This window comes from Aethalodelphis obliquidens, unplaced genomic scaffold (genome assembly GCF_003676395.1).
Source record: "Aethalodelphis obliquidens isolate GAN/ISIS:26980383/991018 unplaced genomic scaffold, ASM367639v1 scaffold13, whole genome shotgun sequence".
In the NCBI taxonomy this organism is placed as follows: domain Eukaryota; kingdom Metazoa; phylum Chordata; class Mammalia; order Artiodactyla; family Delphinidae; genus Aethalodelphis; species Aethalodelphis obliquidens.
In genome coordinates, this window is record NW_020837957.1 from 34,890,854 (window position 1) to 34,912,180 (window position 21,327).

Here is a 21,327-nt window from a genome sequence, read left to right on the forward strand (position 1 = left end):
TTTCAGTACATATGGGAGCTTCAGTAATTACTTAATGTCTGTAAGCCTCAGGTTCTCCTTCTGTAAAATACAGGTACTAATGTCTACTTTATAGGGCTGTTGTGAGGGTTAAATGAGATTGATACAGGCAAACTACTCAAAGGTACAATCCTTACTGGATTATTATTACTAAAAGAGCTTCAGGCCTTGGGTGCTGACTTGAATCTTTAAATGTGTTGGATGCCTAGACTTGCAGTTTAGGCTCTGCTGGATACTCTTCCCTGGTGAGCTTTTGTACTGCCTGGCTTGTCTTCACCACCATTACCAACCAGTTCAGGTCCGTTCAGGAAATACGTGTTAAGTTTCTACTACTTCTACTCCAGCTAGGTGCTGGAGATCCGGAGATAAATAGGATAGCACTGACCTCAAGGAGAGTGTTGGGCAGAAAGGATATATATAAATCAGATCACAATACAGTGAAGTAAAATATTTTGATATGCACAAGATGCCTCAAGATGTTATGGAACCACAGAGAAGTTCAGACCCCTGGGAGGAAGGAAGCAAGAAAAGGCTTGAAGTTTGTGATAATATCTGAACAGAGAATTAAGAGATGAATGGGGCTAACTTAAAAAAATATAGGCAGGGGCTTCCCTGGTGGCGCAGTGGTTGAGAGTCTGCCTGCTGATGCAGGGGACGCGGGTTCGTGCCCCGGTCCAGGAAGATCCCACATGCCGCGGAGCGGCTGGGCCCGTGAGCCATGGCTGCTGAGCTTGCACGTCCGGAGCCTGTGCTCCGCAACGGGAGAGGCCACAACAGTGAGAGGCCCGCGTACCCCCCCCCCCCCAAAAAACAAAAAACTGATGACTATATATATATATATATATATATATATAGGCAGGAGCAGTGGAAACATATTCTACATTCAGTGAACAGCATGAGGAATAGGAAAAGGTACTATGAATGGTATATATGGGGAAACTCAAAGCTGTTCAGTGTTGTTAGAGTATAAATTGTAAAGCTAGGAGAGGTTAATGAAAGTATTACTATCTTTTGGTCATCAGTTTTGGGACTAATATCTTTACATCAATTGTGGGTCTCATATATTTAACCCTCTACTTTCATTGTTGTTTTTGTTTGTCTAGAGTTTTGGTCATTTTCCAAGATGACAAAGCACATGTTACTATTTTGTAATTAATAAGTGTCTCCATGTCCCTTTTTTTCATTTTAAAGCTTTTTGAACAGACTAAAAGCTCTTTTTTTTCTCTAAAAAGCTGTACTTATGTCATAAGGTATACTTTTTCTGCTCGTGTATTTTTAAAATATTTTAAATCTTTTTTTCCCCTTACAACCACACATAATTACTACTATTTTTAAAATAAATATATATTCATTATATATTATCTATATCTATCTATCTACCTCTTAATCTTAGAATAGTGCCTAGCTATTATTATTATGCACCAGGCACATTATACTTCCAAAATATATGGACAAACATTAAGATCTGATATATATTCCACCATCGGGGGAATTTCTCAAGATCATATTACAGAACAGTTTAAAGCCAGTTATTCTACTCTAACACAGTTATTTAATTTTATTTTACTGCTCTCTCTCCGTTTGTGTTTCTTGGACGTAGTTTTACTCATTTGTAATATAAAGCATTGCGTTAAGAGGAAAGGGACAATCCTACTCTATCTACTATTTGGCTGCGCTGCTTTGGGCGCGGCTCTGCCTCAGGGTCTAAGCCAGGGTGGGAGAATTGGTTGTTTCCAGCCGAACAAGCTTTCCAGATGACTGGGTGGCAGCCTGCGCCACAGCGAATCTCTTTGGTTTTCACTGTCAGTGACAGTCATTTTTAGAAGCGGGTTTGTTTCCTTCCCGAACCCACCTCCTCACTCCCTCTCCGGGTCCTTTGCCCCAAAAGGAGTTTGACTTTACTTTCGCAGTCTGACACCCTGGCGCCCTCCGCCACCGGGCAGCCCGGCAGAGGCCCGCCACTGGAGTTACTCTGTCCGCCAGGTCCCCTCAGGACACACCCAGCAGGAGGTACTGCCCCGGACGGTGAAGCCGGCACCGGGGGTCGCCCGTGGGGCCGCCCGGGTGCCTCGCCTTCGGGATGGAGCCGGCCAGTGCAGAGCTGCGGCCACCAGAGCGGAGCCGGGAACCGTATTCGCCCGGGCCGAGGAGGAAGCCGGAGCATTTGGGGGACTGGACCGCGGGAACCCGGAAACGCCTGGGCCGCACCGGGCCGGCGGCAGCGACGGCGGCGGGAGCGGGCGCCGCTGCGCTTCTCGGGTCGCGGGGGACCCGGCGGGCGCCGCAGCCTGGGGGGCCCGGCGGAGCTGAGCCGCCGCCCCCAGTGCGCGCAGCCGGCCGAGCGGCGCGGGAGGTGAGTCTGGCGCGCTCCTGGGCGGCTGCGGGCACGGGGAGGCCGGTGACCGTGGCTCCGGCCAGGGCAGTGATGTGAAATCCGTCTGAGTGAAGGGGACGGTGTGGATAGACTAAGTACTAGCTAAGTAGGGGTGGGAGTGGATGAAGTGACACGTTGTTAAGTCCGAGGGAATATATGAGGAATGTGCTGGGTGGAAGAGGAAAAAAGGGCCCGGGGAAAGGGGTGTGTCAAGCGAATGAAAACCGCAGTGTTTGCCTTAGAGGCTGGGGCGTGGGGAGCCGCGGCCGGAGGGCCAGGCTGGCGGTCATTCCGTCAGCGAACTTCCCCGGAGCTCCTGCTCGGTGTGTGGCCCTGTGGCAGGTACCGAGCCACCAGACGGGGACGCTGCGCTGAAGAAGTCGCAGGGACTTCATAAAATGGAAAAGCAGTCCTTGGTAAGGCTAATACATAGGCAAGGGCTGTCTGAGGCCAGGTGGGATTCCTATCAGAACAGGTGTGTGTGTTGGGAGAGGGTTCTGAGTGTTTAGGAAGGGAGCATTTTAATTAACATTTATTTAAACCAACTAAACTTCGGGGAACGCTGGTTCAAATGAATTAAAGGATAATAATATTAAATGTAGTACTGGGCCTTGCTTAGTAAAACACGTGTCATTACTTTATGGTAGAAGACTGAATCTTTTATTATGTTCTATTACATGTAGTATTTGAAAATGGAACCAGAGTTAAGTTTTTTGTTTTCGATCAACATTCAACTTTGGTAGTTAAAGATGAAATTTTGGTACAGTTTCTCACTTCGTGCGCTTACTCATTTTCACTGGTAAACTCAGGTTGTTTCCTTTAAAGGCATGACTTCTAAATTTATATTTCTGGTCCTAACTTTCCTCCCAAGTATTGATTCTACTTTTTCAGCATCTCAATTTGCTTCTTCCCTTTTTCATTCCTGTGCTTAACGTGGCTTCTCTTTCCTCTTCTTACTTATGCTATAGCAGTGGCTAGAGTTGCTGCCCTCAGCCTGTCTTCCTTCCAATAACTACCCCCCCATACTGCTTTTTAAAGCCAGAGGTCTTGTGTATTCTTTTCCCTCAGAAATACTCGGTGACTCTCTATTGAATCCAGAATAAATTTAAAATTATTTAGGGTAGTATCCAAAATTCTTCAAAATTTGTAGCTGTCCATGGCTCCAATCAGATCCAAAATCAGAAATCAGTATCATTGGGCTGATATCAAAGTGTCAGAGGGACTATGCGCCCTTTGGAGGCTCTAGGAGAGAATCTGTTCCCTTTTTCATCCAGCTTTGGTGGCTGCCAACATTCCTCGGTTTGTGGGTGCATCACTCCAGTCTTCAAGCCCAGCATCTTCAAATCTCTTTTTGCTCCATCTTTACATTGCCTTCTTCTCTTAAGTATCTGTATTTTCCTCTTCTGTCTCTTATGAGGACACTTACGTTGGTGTTTAGGCCTCACTTAGCTAATGCAGGATAATTTTCCCATCTCAAGATCCTTAACTTAATTTCATCTGCAAAATTCCCTTTTCCAAATAAGGTAACATTTACAGGTTTTAAGGATTAGGACCTGTTGCTCAGTAGGGTTATCAGCAGTTGGGAAGAGTTGACCTAAAGCAGGGAAGGGAGGATAACTGGAACCTGCCGGCACCTTTGCTTCTGTTTCACCACATTTAACTGAGAATCGTCTGGAGTAATGGCTGTTGCTTCACTTCTGCCTTCCAGATCTTGTGCAGGTTTTGTGCTTAGCCAATTCTGACCTGGCACCATATAGAGAAGGGGATTTGTGGAAATGTGTTTGAGTTTAACCAAGTTGATACAGTAATAATACAAGGACCATAATAATACAAGGATCATAATTTCCCTATGATATTTTCCTGTTATACACCATGTCATAGCAGTTTACACCCTTATACTGTTTCTTAAATTATTTGAATAATATGTGTCTTCCATGCTAGAGGATAAGCTGTATGAAGAAACAGATTATATTTGTTTTGTTCATCATTGTGTATCAGTGCTCATCGTAGTTCCTCACCATAGTTAGTATTTAAATATTGATGGTGAATTGTGTGATACCTTTATTTTCTACTTCTGACCGCATCTCCTGAATCTTGAAACCTTACTAATGGTTAGTGCCTGTGGACCTGTCATGGAGGAGGAATTTTTCTTTTACTCTTCTAGGTTCTTCTGGCCCGTCTAAGAATTAAATTGACATGAGACAGATTGAGGAGAAAAATCACACAAAGGTTTAATAACACGGATACATGGGAGAGACCCAGGAAAACTGAGTAACTTGTCAAAATGGCTGAAACCCTCACCTTACATACCATCTGCAGCTAAAGACAAGAGAGGATGTTGGGGGTAGTGGTTTGAGGCTTCAAAGGGGAGGAAAGCAATTGACATGGAGATGTAAAAGCAAAAGTTTGATAAATAAATATTTGCTGGGCCATGCAGAGACAGTGGGACACAGAGTGACTCTGATCTCTAGGCTCTGCCTAGAGTTTCCCTCCACCACACATAGCCCATATTCTTAATTCTTTGCAGATAATCTCAGGTGATACTGTGGGAACAGGCCCTCTATCTAATTTTTTTTTTTTTTTTTTTTATCAGTTAGGGGAAAGGTCAAAGATCTTGCTGAGTCTTTAGGGCCTTCACTGTTTCCAGCTTGAAATAACCCACATGCCAAAGAGATATTTTGGCATGACAAGTTTTGCTACCCTACAGATCCTACCCGGATTGTACAGTAGTCTCTGTTCTTTGTAGAATACCTTTAACATCAGCCTTTAGCTGTAAGTGGTGGGAAGTGACCATAGCAGAAAGTGGTAGAGCAGAATGGCACAGGGATGGGGAAATGAGAGGGTGAGAAAGGAGTATGTTTTTACATGGCACCTCACATTAGAAGGGGATCTTAGGGCTATATTTATTAGGTCTTTATGTTTTCCCAGTCACTGACATTATGTAAAGAGTACAATAATATTGAACAATTTATAATCTAAAAATTAGAATGCAGATAGGTTTTATGTTTGTTAAGTTGAAGAAATATTTGAGTACTATTGATTTTATCTGAATGTAGGAGTGGAAATTCTGCAGTCTGTAAAAGAACAAGTTAAAAATTCACACAGTACTCTAACTTACATACAAGTGATATTGTCTTATGTAAACAGATACCTGATACCTTGAGGAAGAAAAGGAAGGAGAAACAATGAAAACTTGTTTAAGTTAGAATGTAATAGGAGCCATAGAATGTAAAGAGTCAGTTGTTAAGTGTTGTCGAGCAGGATTTTGCTTTTCTTAAGCACTTAAGAGTGAACTTAAGTTCACTAACTTAGTGGAGCTTATTATTTTTATCGTAGAAACAAAATTGACTATGTCAATAATGTAAAGTACCTTTAATTCATATTTCTTTTGCTTTTATAAATAAGATTTTGGGTTTTCCACAGGATTATTATGGACGTCAAGTACAACATATTGTTGCTACTTTTGGAGAATACTGTCTCTACTTCTGAGATAGTTTGGCAGGAAGATATATAAATGCCAGTGTCAGAAGTAAAGCCAGTTGTGATGAATTTTGTCGTTATTTAGTACACAGTTATAGGTTGCAGTTTTAAAGTTTTGGCATCATGGAAGATAATGAACAAAAAATTGCAGCTGAGGTCAGCATTACTTTTTCTGTTCATTTACTTGGAAGAACTTTAAAAGGTTTGTTTTTATACCAATAGCTGTTTCTGACTAGTGTAATGTGAATTTATATTTGCATAGCACTTTAAAATATGTGTGTTTTCATATGTACTCTATTGTGTCATTAACCTAAAATAGATTATAATATTATACTTAGGGAATATATTTCAGAACTAATGTTTAGAAAATGTAAATATAGCTCACTCTAAAAACCTTAAGGTAGAAATTTAACCATTTGTTTTTATAATAGAAGGAAAATTGATTTGCAGAATTACTTAGGTACTTAGTAGTCTTTAAAAATCTGTATAAATTTTTTTTTTTTTTAAGTTGCTAGTCTCTTTCCTGCCTAAAGGAGTTCCTTTAGCATTTGTTGCAAAGCTGGTCTGGTGATGCTGAATTCTCTTAGCTTTTGCTTGTCTGTAAAGCTTTTGATTTCTCTGTCAAATCTGAATGAGAGCCTTGCTGAGTGGATTATTCTTGGTTGTAGGTTCTTCCCTTTCATCACTTTAAATATATCATGACACTCCCTTCTGGCTTGCAGAGTCTCTGCTGAGAAATCAGCTGATAACCTTATGGGAGTTCCCTTATATGTTATTTGTCATTTTTCCCTTATTGCTTTTAATATGTTTTTTGTCTTTAATTTTTGTCAATTTGATTACTGTGTGTCTCTGTGTGTTTGTTTCTCCTTGGGTTTATCCTGCCTGGGACTCTGTGCTTCCTGGAGTTGGTTGACTGTTTCCTTTCCCATGTTAGGGAGGTTTTCAGCTATTATCTCTTCAAATATATTCTCAGGTCCTTTCTCTCTGGCTTCTCGGTCTGGGACCCCTATAATGCGAATGTTCATGTGTTTAATGTTGTCCCAGAGGTCTCTTAGGCTGTCTTCATTTCTTTTCATTCTTTTTTTCTTTATTCTGTTCCGTGGCAGTGATTTCCACCATTCTGTCTTCCAGGTCACTTATCCATTCTTCTACCTCAGTTATTCTGCTATTGATTCCTTCTAGTGTATTTTTCATTTCAGTTATTGTATTGTTCATCTCTGTTTGTTTGTTCTTTAGTTCTTCTAAGTCTTCGTTAAACATTTCTTGCATCTACTGAATCTTTGCCTCCATTCTTTTTCCCAGATCCTGGATCATCTTCACTATCATTATTCTGTATACTTTTTCTGGAAGGTTGCCTAACTCCACTTCATGTAGTTGTTTTTCTGGGGTTTTATCTTGTTCCTTCATCTGGGACATAATCTTCTGCCTTTTCATTTTGTCTGACTTTGACATAATCTTCTGCCTTTTCATTTTGTCTGACTTTCTGTGATTGTGGTTTTCATTCTGCAGGCTGCACGATTGTAGTTCTTCTTGCTTCTGCTGTCTGCCCTCTGGTGGGTGAGGCTATCTAAGAGGGACTGGGTCTTGCTATGGTGGGCAGGGCCATGCTCAGTAAAACTTTAATCCACTTGTCTGCTGATGGGTGAGGCCATGTTCCCTCCCTGTTTGTTGTTTGGCCTGAGGCAACCCAGCACTGGAGCCTACAGGCTGTATGGCAGGGCTAATGGTGCTCTCTGGGAGGGCTCATGCCAATGAATATTTCCCAGAACTGCTGCTGCCAAGTGCCCTTGTCCCCACGGTGAGCCTCACCTGCCTGCCGCCTCTGCAGGAGACCCTCCGACACTAGCAGGTAGATTTGGTTCAGTCTCCTATGGTGTCACTCCTCCTTTTCCCTGGGTCCTGGTGCACACATGAGTTTGTGTGTGCCCTCCAACAGTGGTGTCTCTGTTTCCCCCAGTCCTGCGTAAGTCCTGCAATCAAATCCTGCTGGCCTTTACAGTCAGAGTCTCTGGGGATTCCTACTCCTGTTGCCAGACCCTCAGGCTGGGAAGCCTGAAGCGGGCCTCAAAACTTTTGCTCCAGTGGGAGAACTTCTGTGGTATACTTGTTTTCCAGTTTGTGGGTCGCCCACCCGGCGGGTATGGGATTTGATTTTATTGTGATTGCACCCCTCCTACCATCTCACTGCAGCTTCTCCTTTGTCTTTGGATGTGAGGTATCTTTTTTGGTGGGTTCCAGTGTCTTCCTGTTGATGGTTGTTCAGCAGTTAGTTTCGGTGCTCTCGCAGGAGGAGGTGAGCACATGGCCTTCTACCCCACCATCTTGAGCCAATTTCTCTATATAAATGTTATTACAATTTAAAGACATTGACTAAAGATTTAGTTTTGTGGAACTTTTAGTGGCTGAAGACATAACAGCAAAATACAGATATTATTGTCTCAGTAGAATAATGGGCTTCATACACAGACCGAAAGATTATTCATGTAACCTATTGGATATAATGTAGCCAGACTGATTTTCAGGTTTACCTACAAGTACCTATCTCTGTTTGAAAAGATAAATAGAAATTATTAGTATATAGTGTTTTGAATATTTTAGAACTTAGTTAATGCATATCTAGTGCAATAATGATGGTATAAACAACTAATTTCTCACTAACCCTGATTAATATAAGGGTGGAAGTAGTAGTAGTGTGCATTAATGATATATATACTTTGTGTAATATATATTTTTTAAATGTTTAAGGCCTGTAATGTATCTCAGAATTGACTGACAAAGCATTGTAAAGGCAGGGATCTTAGGGAGCGACTTTAATGGAAATGAGGGATATGTAATTAGCATATAAAATGTACTTAAATTGTACCTTCTAGCATGTTTGAAAAACCTTTTTTTCCCCCTTAAGAGTAATAAATAATTACTGAGAAATTTTTTGAACTCTTAATAAGCTTACTAATATTTTTTGCACACAATTCTAACCAAGTCATCATCAAATCCAAATGAATGGAGCTTATTAGATGAATGAAGTTTTTGTTGTACATTTTTCTTTCAAGAGGTGAGATGGCATTTAAAAATAGTAAAATTCAACTTTGTAAATACCAAACTTATCTAACAATTCAGGAGAAAAATAATGATTGGAAAGCAAGTACAAGATCTTTTGTAGTCACTAACCAAATCCTGAAATATTCCTGTGCAAAGGACTTTCAGAAGTACTAGCAGTGTGACTGTATCGAATAAGTATGATTATAGTATACACACACATACACAAAAATTATAATTATACATTATTATTATGCAATAATTATACACTAATAGTTTTACAATAGTTAATGATTATATATGTTATGTATTACTATATGTATACTCAAAGTTTACAATTTAAAAATTGAGACACTTTCAGATGAAAAAATTGAAATTACTTTAATAAAATTGTGTGTGTGTATTAGAATTGGAAGAGACCTGAGAAATCATATACAATATTAAATTTTAGCCAAATGGCTTGAAATATTTGTAGCTTATATAATATTTAGTAGCTACTTGTTGAAAAATTTTAAGAAAACTTTTAAATAAATCTTTAAAAGGAAAAGAAAGGATCGTAAATGTTTATCAGTAGGAGAATGGGTAAATAGAAGGTCTGCTTATTTGTTGGAACAACATAGAGTTATTAAAAGCAATGAACTAGGTCTGTATATCAATGTAGATGGCAAAACAATGCTGAATAAAGTAAGGAAGATGCTGAATAATGTATACAGTTTGATACCATGTATGTATATTAAAATATTTAGGCTTACGGATATTTCTATATAGGTGTATAAAATTTTAAAAGTGCACTGAAATACATACTCCAAATGTATGATAATAGGGGAGGGGAAAAGGAATAGGACTTAGAATTTGGCTTAAAGGGGACTTTAACTGTTGTGTTTTATTCCTTTAAAAAAGGAAAGGTAAGCAAATGTGACAAGACTGACAATTGTTAGTTCTGGGTGGTAGAATCATGGATGTTTGTTATATTCTTGGTACTTTATTGTATTTTTAAAATCCATTTTTTTCCCTCAAGAAAGATCTATTATTTTTCAGGAGAATTTGGAACTTTGTGATTACAAGACTAGTTTCTATATAACTAAGAATCCCCAAAAGTTGTTGAAATCCTTTCAGTGGGAGTATGAAAAGGTCTAGGTACTTTATTTTACCTTTGCTGCTAGTGTTCTTGAGTTTAGAGATTTCCAAAAAACTTAATAAAAATTGACAGAATCTATATCAAATTATTATTAGATGTCTTTGAGTGGTGAGATTATGGTTCAAATTTTTACTTATTAATATTTTTAAGTTTACTAATTTTTTCTCACTAATAATATGCTACTTTTTAAAGTAAATAAAATAATAAATGCTTTTTTAGAAAAACCAGAACAAACGAAAACAAAGGAAAGCAATCCAAATGAAATAGTGCCATTTACTCTAGTGACCAGGAAGAATACATTTTTCAGGTCTTAGCTGTTAAGGTAGAAGTGGAGCATCTAAGCATCCTGTCTCTTTGACATTGCTATAAATCTGAGAGCCTCACTGAACTCCAAGTGGGTTTACGGAGCTTAGTAATTGGGGTCTTTAATGGAACATGGGTAGTGATTTGTGGACTGGTTCATGACGTTTTTGAAAGTAAACTGAATGAGGCTCCATTTGTGAAAGAACCTAACAGTTTCTTATTATTGATATAAAAGTTTCTTGGATAGGAAATTTTTATGAAACAGAATAATCTGGAAACCAGAAGATTGGCAACACCTGAAAGGATAAAAGAAGGGGAATTCGGTGGTAAGAGAAAAAAATGTAGGAGAGACTGAAATTAAATCTTAAACATGAAATTGGTAAAAGATTGTTTTCAGTTATAATGAGAAAATATTATAGACTTTACAAGGAAGAAACAATGTTACTCTTGTAAATTATAGAGGTGGAACATAATCTTTTTTTGGTCTATTTCGTGTTTATGTATTTGCTTTGCATTTAGGGGTTGTATTAAGTGAAAGTACTAACTTTTACCTATATTGTACTAAGTGAAAGTACTAACTTTTACCTATATTGTACTCCAACCAAACTAAGTATTTGTATATCTTAGAAATGCTAGTATTTTGAATTTTTTCATTTTGAGTTTTTTCTTCCCTTAGGCAGAATTGTAAATTAAATTGTAATTCTTTACACGTGATCTAGTGCAAATGAGCATGTGTTTGCATGTATTTTACTTCTTAACTTCATATTAGAAAAGCAACGCCGTTCTTTCCTCCTGTCTGTCTCCTCTACTCCTCATACAGGATACTTCACTTCTGACACTTCTGGTCATCACATGTATGTGAGGTTTTTCCCCACACCAAGCAATTCTCTGCAACACCAGCTGGATGTCCTACTTCAATTCTCACACTGTCTGTCTGGAGATGGTATCAGATCCCACACGTTAAGGGCTCAGTCCCACAAGACTGCTCCCACCCCACGTCATATGCCAATCACAAGTAGTAGGTCCTCAGGTTATGCACAATTTCTGTCTGACTTGGACTTGGCTACAAATCAGAGGTTCTCACAACCTTCTCCTCATGTTTGATTAAATTGCTATAGTGGCTCACAGAACTCAGGGAAACACTTATGTTTACCAGTTTATTAAAGGATATGATAAAGGATACAGATGAACAGTCAGATGAAGAAATACATAGGGCAAGGTCTGGGAAGGTCCCCAGCACAGGAACTTCTGTCCCCATGGAATTGGGGTGCCTCACCTTCCCTGTGTGGATGTGTTCACCAACTTGGAGGCCCTCTGAACCCTATAGTATTGTGATTTTTATGGAGGCTTCATCATGTAGGCAAAATGGATCATGAACTCCATTTTCAGCCCTTTTGCCTTCTCCAGAGATGGGGAGTAGGGGAGCTTGGGGGATGGGGCTGAAAATTCCAAGCTTCTAATCATGGCTTGTTCTTTCTGGTGAGCAGCTCTCTTCAGAAGCCATCCAGAAGCCTGCCCAAATTTGCCTCACTAGAACAAAAGACACTTCTATCACCCAGAAAATTACAAGGGTTTCAGGAGCCCTGTGTCAGGAACTGGGGTCAAAGACCAAATATTAGAACAAAAGATGCTCCTACTGCTCTTATCACTTAGGAAATTACAAGTGTTTCAGGAGGCCTGTGTCAGGAGCCAGCACCAGAGACCAATATATATGTTTTTCTATTATCTCACAGACTTAGAAAAACAAAACAAAACATTGTGAGAGACTAAAAATATTACGAACTGTATTATCACAGTGAATGTTTATATTGATGTTGTATGTACTTGGAAATGGAAAAGCAAAATTGTACAAATAGTGTATCTTGGCTTAGAATCTGACCTTTAAATTTTCATTTGAAAAGAAATCAGAGTATTGCTGTTGTAACACATACATTGTGGTCTTAGTTGTACAGAATAAACAAAAGACTTTCTTGAACAGGTTTGAAATAATTGTTTGACATTTCCCAGGAAAATCAAATGCATGTGCTAAATGCAGATTGCTGGCAACTTGTCCTCCTTTTATACAGAGATAAAGGCCACCGGGAAGTCATTTGAAATTCTACAGTAGCTTGTAATGGGATCTGCAGAACTTGATATTTAACTTTATAACTGTTATTTTCAATTAATAATTATAAGACCTTGAACAAGTCATCTAACTTCTCTGTTCACTATTTTCTGTATTTTAAAATGAAGATATTGTACTAGATGATTTCTAAAGCATCTTCCACTTCTAAAATGCTATAATTTTATTTCACACTAGGATTCTTCTGCTAATGCAGATTTATAAAAATGAGGTAGTTGGTTGATAAAGTGGTTGTGGCATTTTACATTCCCACTAGCAAAGTTGAGAGTTCTATTTGCTCTAAATCCTCTTCAACACTTGGTAGCATCAATTTTTAAGATTTCAGCTATTCTAATAGGTGTATAATGTTATCTCATTGTGACTTTAGTTTGTATTTCTCTAATGACTGTGATGTTGAACATCTTTTCATGTGCATATTAGCCATTCATTTATCTTTTTTTGGTGAAATATCTATTGAAATCTTTTGTCCATTTTAATTTGGGTTGTTTGTCTTCTACTCATTGTGTCGTAAGAGTTCTTTATACATTCTAGGTACAAGACCATGGTCAGATTTTTGTGTTGAGAATATTTTCTCCCATGATGTGTTTTGCCTTTCATTATTTTTTCAGTGTCTTTGGAAGAGTAGATTTAAATTTTGATGATGTCCAATTTTTCCATATTTTTCTTTTATGGTTTGTGCTTTTTGTATCCTAAGAAATCTCGGCCTATTTTTATTTGGCTATGATTTTCTCCTATGTTTTCTTCTTGAATATTTATAGTTTTAGATTTTTTAAAAATAAATTTATTTATTTAATTTATTTTTGGCTGTGTTGGGGCTTTGTTGCTGTGCATGGGCTTTCTCTAGTTGCAGTGAGTGGGTGCTACTCATTGCGGTGGCTTCTTTTGTTGCAGAGCACGGTCTCTAGGCGCGTGGGCTCAGAAGTTGTGGCACATGGGCTCTAGAGCACAGGCTCAGTATTTGTGGCGCACAGGCGTAGTTGCTCCGCGGCATGTAGGATCTTCCCGGACCAGGGCTCGAACCCGTGTTCCCTGCATTGGCAGGCAGATTCATAACCACTGCACCACCAGGGAAGTCCCTGTTCTGGACTTCATTCTATCCCATTGACCTATTCTTCTGTCCTTATGTCAATATCAGTCTTAATTACTAGGGCTTTATAGTAAGTCTGGAATTTCAGTAGTTTAACTCCTTCCACTTTATTCTTCCTTTTCAAAATTGTTTTGCTGGTCTAGGTCCTTTGTATTTTCCTATAAATTTTAAAATCAATATCAATTTCTACCAAAAAAGTCCTTCAGAGATTTTGTTTGAGATTGAATCTTGAGATGAATTTGAAGCAAAGGATGTGACCTGGGGTGGAGAGGCAGTTGAATGATCATGCACACTACATTAAGTCCTTCCTTGAAGGAGGATCTTAGTGGAGCATCTCCAAGTCTACATACAGTGGTTGATAGTGTTGTTCAAATCTTCTATATTCTTACTGGGTTTTGTGTGTGTGTATATTCTATGAATTACTGGGAAAGGTGGGTTAAAATCTCACATTCTGACTGGATTTACCTGTTTTTCTTTTTAGTTCTGTCAGTTTTTGCTTTATGTATTTTGAAGCTATGTTATTAGCACATATACATTTATAATGGTTATATCTTCCTGATGTGTTGATTCTTTTATCATTACAAAGTGTCCTTTAATTCTAAAAATAATTCATATGTAATCTGTTTCGCCTGATATTAATCTAACCCCTCCAACTTTCTCATAGTTATTTTCCTCATGGCTTTTATCATTTTCCATACTTTTACTTTTTAACATATTTGTATCTTCATATTTAAAGTGAGTCTCTTAGAGTTAATATTAAATTGCTTTAGGAAAAATACAGAAACTTTGCTACTTTTATTATTGAGGGAAGCCAGGTGGAGGGTACATGAGAACTTCTGTTCTATTTTTTTCAACTATGTAAGTCTAAAATTATTTCAAGAATGTTTATAATTGCCTGTTGGTTGCTGCACTTTTGTAGTAACTTCTCTAAAATTCTTGTCTGATAATTCCAACATCTGTATCAACTATATGTTGTTGTTGTCTGTTGATTTGTCCTTATTCATCCTAGTTGAGATTTTTTTTCCTGTCTTTTGGAATGATGAGTATACTCATTTTGGATTGTATCCTGGACATTTTGAGTGTTATGAGACCTTGGTTCCTACTCAAATCGTCTATATTAGTAGGCAGCCACTGGAGAGGGAGGAATGGTGCTGCGTCTTTGCTGACATTCACCTTATGTAGGGCAGGAATGGTTGGCAGGGCTCTGCCCCCATAGTCTTTGTGGCTGCATCCTGGTGGGGGATGGGAGGGCCACCACCTCTGTTGTCATTTTTGCAGGGTTGGGATGGTCAGCAAGGCTCTGCCCCATAGATTATACAGCACCCATTTGGGAGGGTTGCATCCTTCAGGGCTGCTGTCTTCCCAGTCCTTTGGTTGGAGACAGTGGGTTTTTTCTTATGGCTTTTTTGTTGTTGACCTACACCTGTTGGTGGTTCCAGGTTGTAAACTGCTGTCACACCCAGGGTGAGATACATGAATGGCAAAAAATCTCAAGATTTTTTAATCACTCAAGATCTGCAGTCTCTAGCCAGTCTCTTTTCTACAAGAGTCTCCTTGTAGTTGCTTTGTCTTTGGTCCAAGGTTTATAGTTGTAATTAGCAGGAAGAATAGGATGGAATGCACTTTATCTTGTTTGGAACCAGACACCTCTTACTGGTTTTTTTTGTTGTTGTTGTTTTTACTGGTTTTTAAAATATTTATAATTTCTGTATTTTCTATTTATTTGCCCTGTGTATTTTGTTTTTCAGGCAAATGAAGATAAAATAATGTCAGCCAACCTAAAATACCTTTCCTTGGGAATTTTGGTCTTTCAGACTACCAGTCTGGTTCTAACGATGCGTTATTCTAGGACTTTAAAAGAGGAGGGGCCTCGTTATCTGTCATCTACAGCCGTGGTTGTTGCTGAACTTTTGAAGATAATGGCCTGCATTTTATTAGTCTACAAAGACAGCAGTAGGTATCTAGGTTTTTTAAGTCATTGCAATTTATTTAATTATTTTGGAGTTATTCACATGTGATATATATATATAGTATATATGTATAGATACCTATATATATGACATATATATATAGGTAACTACACATTTGAACACTTGCATTATTGAAGAACATTTCAATTTTCATTTTATTAAGATGGTTTTAGTCTAGTAATAAAGGTATTTTATTCTTATCTATGTTATGATTCATGTCCTCTGGTTAATGCTGTAAATATGAAGCAAAGTTTCTTGCATTAATAATAATTTGAGAATAAGTAATTTAGAGGAGTAATAATTTTTTACTAAAGTCAAGGCTTTTTTATTTTATTTGCTGCATGATTAGTCCAGCAGTGACTAATTTGATATAGTTTTTTTAAAAAAATATCTTTATTGAGGGAATTCCCTGGTGGTCCAGTAGTTAGGGCTCCATGTGGTTAGATTATTTGGGGGTACATTAAAATGAAAAACAGACTTTTTCATGTTTTTATATATCAAACCAAATGAGAAGACAAGCAACAGATTGAGAGAAGATGTTTACATCACAGGTAATCACTAATAATTAATATCCAGAATGTACAAAGAACTCCCACAACTCAATAAGAAAAAGATAAGAAACTCAACAAAAAAAGGGACAAAAGATATAAATAGGCAACTCACAGAAGAGAAAACCTGGGTGGCCAATCAATGTATAAAAAGATGTTCAACTTCTCTAGCAATCAGAGAAATCAGATTAAAGCCACAAGACTCAATTCCACTACCCTCATACTGCTAATGAGAAAAATATGTGACAGCATTAATTATTTAAAAATTTAATTTTAAAGATGAGCTTATATTTTATTTTTTTTCTGCTAAAACTAAAATAATCTTTTGGTAACTTTTGTTTTACTTACATAATTTTTTTACCATTATTTTAGTAAAATAATGGTAAAAATCCATTTTTACCATTAAATGGTAATATCAAGTAGCATTCTTTAGTTATTTTCATTTTGGAAACTAACACATTGTTACTCAACTAAACTCCAATAAAAATTAATTTTTAAAAAGGTATTTTCATTTTAAAACAGTTTTCATAAAGTTTGCAAGTTTTATGTTGCGAGAGAAAATCATCTGTGAAGTGTATTGTTGGTAAGGTGGTAGGGTTCCTTAGAATTTCTCCCTTCTTTGGGGATTTATATATCTCTTAAAGTTCTTTGGACATTTTTTTGTGATTGATACTGTGGGTTGGCTAGCTCAGAGTCCATTTTTAACTCCTTTCTCACTTTCTTATATCTAATGTGGAGAATATAAAAGAAAATAATTGATTTTCCAGCTCCCTTGCAGCAGGAAGTAGTTATGCAACACACAGTCTTGGTCAGTGAGAGGGAAGAAGATGCCTGCTAGGCCACTGTTTCCTCCTCCTCTTTCTTCCTTCCGGAAAGAAGAACCAGAGGTGCATCAGTCAGTTGGCAATCTGTTGCAAAAAATCACGTAGACAATACATGAAAAGCATGACAATAAAAAGCCAATATATATACAGAGAGAGCTAGGTCCCTGATGTCATCACGGAGCTGCTGTAGCAGCTTTTGACCTGGACTCATGACATGTGAGACAAATCCCTATGGGTTTGAGCCACTGTTGGTTGGGTTTTCTGTTGTTTGAGCCAAACCCACCTCCTGATATCCTTCTTTTTATGATTAAAGTCTTCATAATTATTAATTGGCATTAATGGCTGATGATAAAATACATTATAAAATACAAGGTATCAATATTATCATATTGCTATGATAAAGTAAGAATACTTGGTTGACAAATGAATACTTTGAGGTTTTGGTTATCATAAATACATATGTGTATATATAATCAATTTGATTTATTTCCCAATGAAATATATATTTAATATTTGAAATATTAGCATCATTAAAGGTATAGGTATACCTTATTTTACTGCAGATATTGTGTTTTTTATAAATATAAGATTTGTGGCAACCCTCCATTGTCAGATGATGGTATTTTTTTAGCAATAAAGTCTTGTTTTGTTTTGTTTTTTTGCGGTATGCGGGCCTCTCACTGTTGTGGCCTCTCCCGTTGCGGAGCACAGGCTCCGGACACACAGGCTCAGCGGCCACGGCTCACAGGCCCAGCTGCTCCGCGGCATGTGGGATCTTCCCAGACCGGGGCACGAACCCATGTCCCCTGCATTGGCAGGCGGACTCTCAACCACTGCACCACCAGGGAAGCCCTAAAGTATTTTTTAATTAAGGTATGCACATTATTTTTTTTATACATAATCTTATTGCCCAGTTAACAGACTACAGTAAAGTGTAAACATAACTTTTATATGCACTGAGAAACCAAAAAAAATTCTTGTGACTCACTTTATTGTGATACTCACTTTATGGCAGTGGTCTGGAAATGAACCTGCAATATCTCTGAGGTACGTCTGTATATTTTAGACCTAAAAGGATCTTAACATGTAGCCAAATTTTCATTTTTTACAGGTGAAAAAACTGAGGACTTCAGAGAGAGTATGTAACTTATTTGGAGTTACTTAATTATTGATTTTGTCCATTTCATGTTTTTTCTAGAATGTAGTCTAAGAGCACTGAATCGAATACTACATGATGAAATTCTTAATAAACCTATGGAAACACTTAAACTTGCTATTCCATCAGGGATATATACTCTTCAGAATAATTTACTCTATGTGGCACTGTCAAATCTAGATGCAGCTACTTATCAGGTATTTAGAATACATTTCTAGTAGTGTTTCTAAGAAAGAAAGAAACAAACAATAATATTAGCTGTTTTCTTTTTCAGGTCACATATCAGTTGAAAATTCTTACGACTGCATTATTTTCTGTGTCGATGCTTAGTAAAAAATTAGGTGTGTACCAGTGGCTCTCCCTAGTAATTTTGATGACAGGAGTTGCTTTTGTACAGGTAACTATTCAAGATAAGTATAACTTTTACTTTTATCACAGTTTCAGACCTCATTTTGGAAAATATGGTTCTGTTATTTGTTGAAGAAAATGCTTATTCTTACAACTGACATTTTTTGAGGGCTTCCTTTGAGCAAGATACTACATTGGGACTATAAATGACACAAAGAAGTAGAATCAAATTATCTGACGTAAAGAAATGAACAGTCTATTTAGGGAAATAAGACACTGTATGTAAAACAAAGCTGTTTTTTACTGAGTATCTGGACATTTGAGATCAACCACTCCCTTCCTATTGTCTCTCAGCTTCCCTGATACCACTCGCTCCTGGTTCTTTTCACATCTTTCTAATGATTCCTTATTGGTTTCCTTCCTGGGGTCCTCTTTCTTGATATTCCCATTAGATATTGTGTTGTTGATAGGCTTGTTATTTCTCTTAAATTATTTCCTTATTTTTGGAGATTTCATTCTTTCTGAAGGTTTTTATTAACACATATGCTGATAGCTTCTTGGTCTGTGTCATCAGCTCTGGTTATCACCTCTAGTTTCAGATTTATATATCTAAAAGCACATTGGACATCTTTGTTTGGTTGTTCAATAGGCCTTATAAACTCAGTGTATCCAAAGCTGCACTTTACCTTTTCCCCACCAAACCTGTTCTTTATTTGTTTTTTCCAGTCATGATTTACTTAGCCTGAGAGTTGTCCTAGACTCTTCCTTTAGCCTGTACATCCAGTCAATCACTAAGACTTTCTGATTCTGCTTTCTAATACTTCTTGATTCTGTCCTTGTCTATCACTAACACTTCCACATTTCATGCCTTCTTTGTGTCTCAAGTAATCTTTTGCCTCCTAATGGATTTTTTTTTTTTAACTTCTGTCTTACAATTCAGCCTCCACTTAGTCACCACTGTGGTCTATCTAAAAGAAATCCAATCATGTCAATCTCCTGCAGTCCAAAGCTCCCCTCCCCTACAATCACTTTCCTCAGAGTGTGGTATGTATATTTTGAATAAATATTTCTAATAGTTATTTAAGTGGTTATTAGAAAAATATAATTGGCATATCAAACCCATATTTTCATAGATTCTGCTTAAGGTAAGGTAAAGTTGGTATTCCGTTTTTAAAAGTGAGGTATTTTAGGGCTTTCCTGGTGGCGCAGTGGTTGAGAATCTGCCTGCTAATGCAGGGGACATGGGTTCGAGCCCTGGTCTGGGAGGATCCCACATGCCGTGGAGCAACTAGGCCCGTGAGCCACAACTACTGAGCCTGCGTGTCTGGAGCCTGTGCTCTGCAACAAGAGAGGCCGCGATAGTGAGAGGCCCGCGCACCGTGATGAAGAGTGGCCCCCGCTTGCCACAACTAGAGAAAGCCCTCACACAGAGACGAAGACCCAACACAGCCATAAATAAATAAATAAATTACTAAACTCCTACCCCCAACATCTTCTTTAAAAAAAAAAAAAAAGAAAGAAAAGTGAGGTATTTTAAATTAAAATATCAAGTAATAGTTTAGGGAGAACATACATTTGACAAAAACCATGAAGATGATAGGGAAATAAGTGAAGTTTTAGGAACACTGATCTACAGAATAAAGCTCAGAATGGTTAGCATGAAATGGACCTTCCATAATGAAACATCAGCTCCATACTCATTTTTGCTGCTCCAACACTTCACACTCTGAATTTCTACAACTGAACTGCTTGTGGAGGCTATTTTGTGCATCTGTGCGTTTATTATACTCTTTTTTAGGGTATTTTTGAAATTATAAATTACAACAGTAATATCACTATGGGAAAAAAAAAGTGATTCTAAGTTTTTCTTTCAAAAGCTCTTCTCTGCAATCCCCCAGAATGGTATTGGCTGTATTTTTACCTTAAGGTCTAAGAGTGGACTCTAAATGTGTATTTTGTAAAATATTATAGGAATTAAACTTCAATTTTTTCTTTTTGTTCAGTGGCCCTCAGATTCTCAAGAGCTTAATTCTAAGGAACTTTCAGCTGGCTCACAATTTGTAGGCCTCATGGCAGTTCTCACAGCATGTTTTTCAAGTGGCTTTGCTGGGGTTTACTTTGAGAAAATCTTAAAAGAAACCAAACAATCAGTGTGGATAAGAAACATTCAACTTGGTAAGTTTTAAATGTTTTCTAATATTATTTTTAAAGGATTATATTGTTATGTTTAAATATTTCTGTGTTTTCCTGTTTTTTTTAAAAATTTTTTGGCCACACCGCAGAGCATGCAGGATCTTAGTTCCCCAACCAGGGATTGAACCTGTGCCCCCTACACTGGGAGCACAGCATCTTAACCACTGGACTGCCAGGAAGTCCTATGTATCTTTAATTAAATAAACCTTTTATAAAAGCTGCTATTGATGCAAATATCTGTCAGGGTTTTTGCCTTTTGAAAAACTGTATTTTAAATGAATGTCTTTTCAAGAATATGGAATTTTGGGTCTGTGCTCATAAGAATGTATGAAGCCTGTTTCTGTCCTCACCATTTGGAACCTTTGTCTTTGGTTGCTGTGTTTTCCACAGATGTTGCAAATAACATATTTTCCTCCTGGAAAAAGAGATTAAGATAGTAAAAAAAACAAACAAACAAAAAGATAGTAAATTTAATTATATGATACAGTGTTATCAGCTACAGTCACCACGTTGTATATCAAATCACCACAATGTACACTTCACGTCTTAGAATTCTACTTATCAATTATACCTCAGTAAAGCTGAAAAAATAGATACTTAAATGGAGCAAGTTTGAAATGAAGAAATTTTGTCTCTTTAAAATCTTACTATGCTTTTTTATTTCAAATTGTTACATTTTAGCTTTTAAATACTACAGCATTTTTCTAACTGAAGGTGAATAGTTTAAAAG

The 21,327-nt window shown here is 37.6% G+C and overlaps 1 protein-coding gene across 5 annotated transcripts in view; it reads left to right on the forward strand.

The window, feature by feature from the left end:
• The window catches only part of SLC35A3 (solute carrier family 35 member A3), a 43,934-nt gene that overhangs the window by 8,111 nt on the left and 14,496 nt on the right, over positions 1-21,327 (forward strand). The window contains exons 1-5 of one of the 5 annotated variants that reach the window (XR_003434380.1): positions 1,798-2,371; positions 15,307-15,511; positions 18,099-18,253; positions 18,331-18,453; positions 20,408-20,579. Coding sequence is in view for 4 of the 5 variants with exons in the window: in XM_027114466.1 (XP_026970267.1) it covers positions 2,099-2,371; positions 15,307-15,511; positions 18,099-18,253; positions 18,331-18,453; positions 20,408-20,579 (928 nt within the window). In the remaining variant the exon portion in view is untranslated. Of the gene's footprint in view, positions 1-1,797; positions 2,372-2,672; positions 2,809-2,846; positions 2,868-15,306; positions 15,512-18,098; positions 18,254-18,330; positions 18,454-20,407; positions 20,580-21,327 lie in introns of those variants that run through there. The other 4 variants (XM_027114466.1, XM_027114467.1, XM_027114468.1 and 1 more) reach the window with 4 other exon arrangements.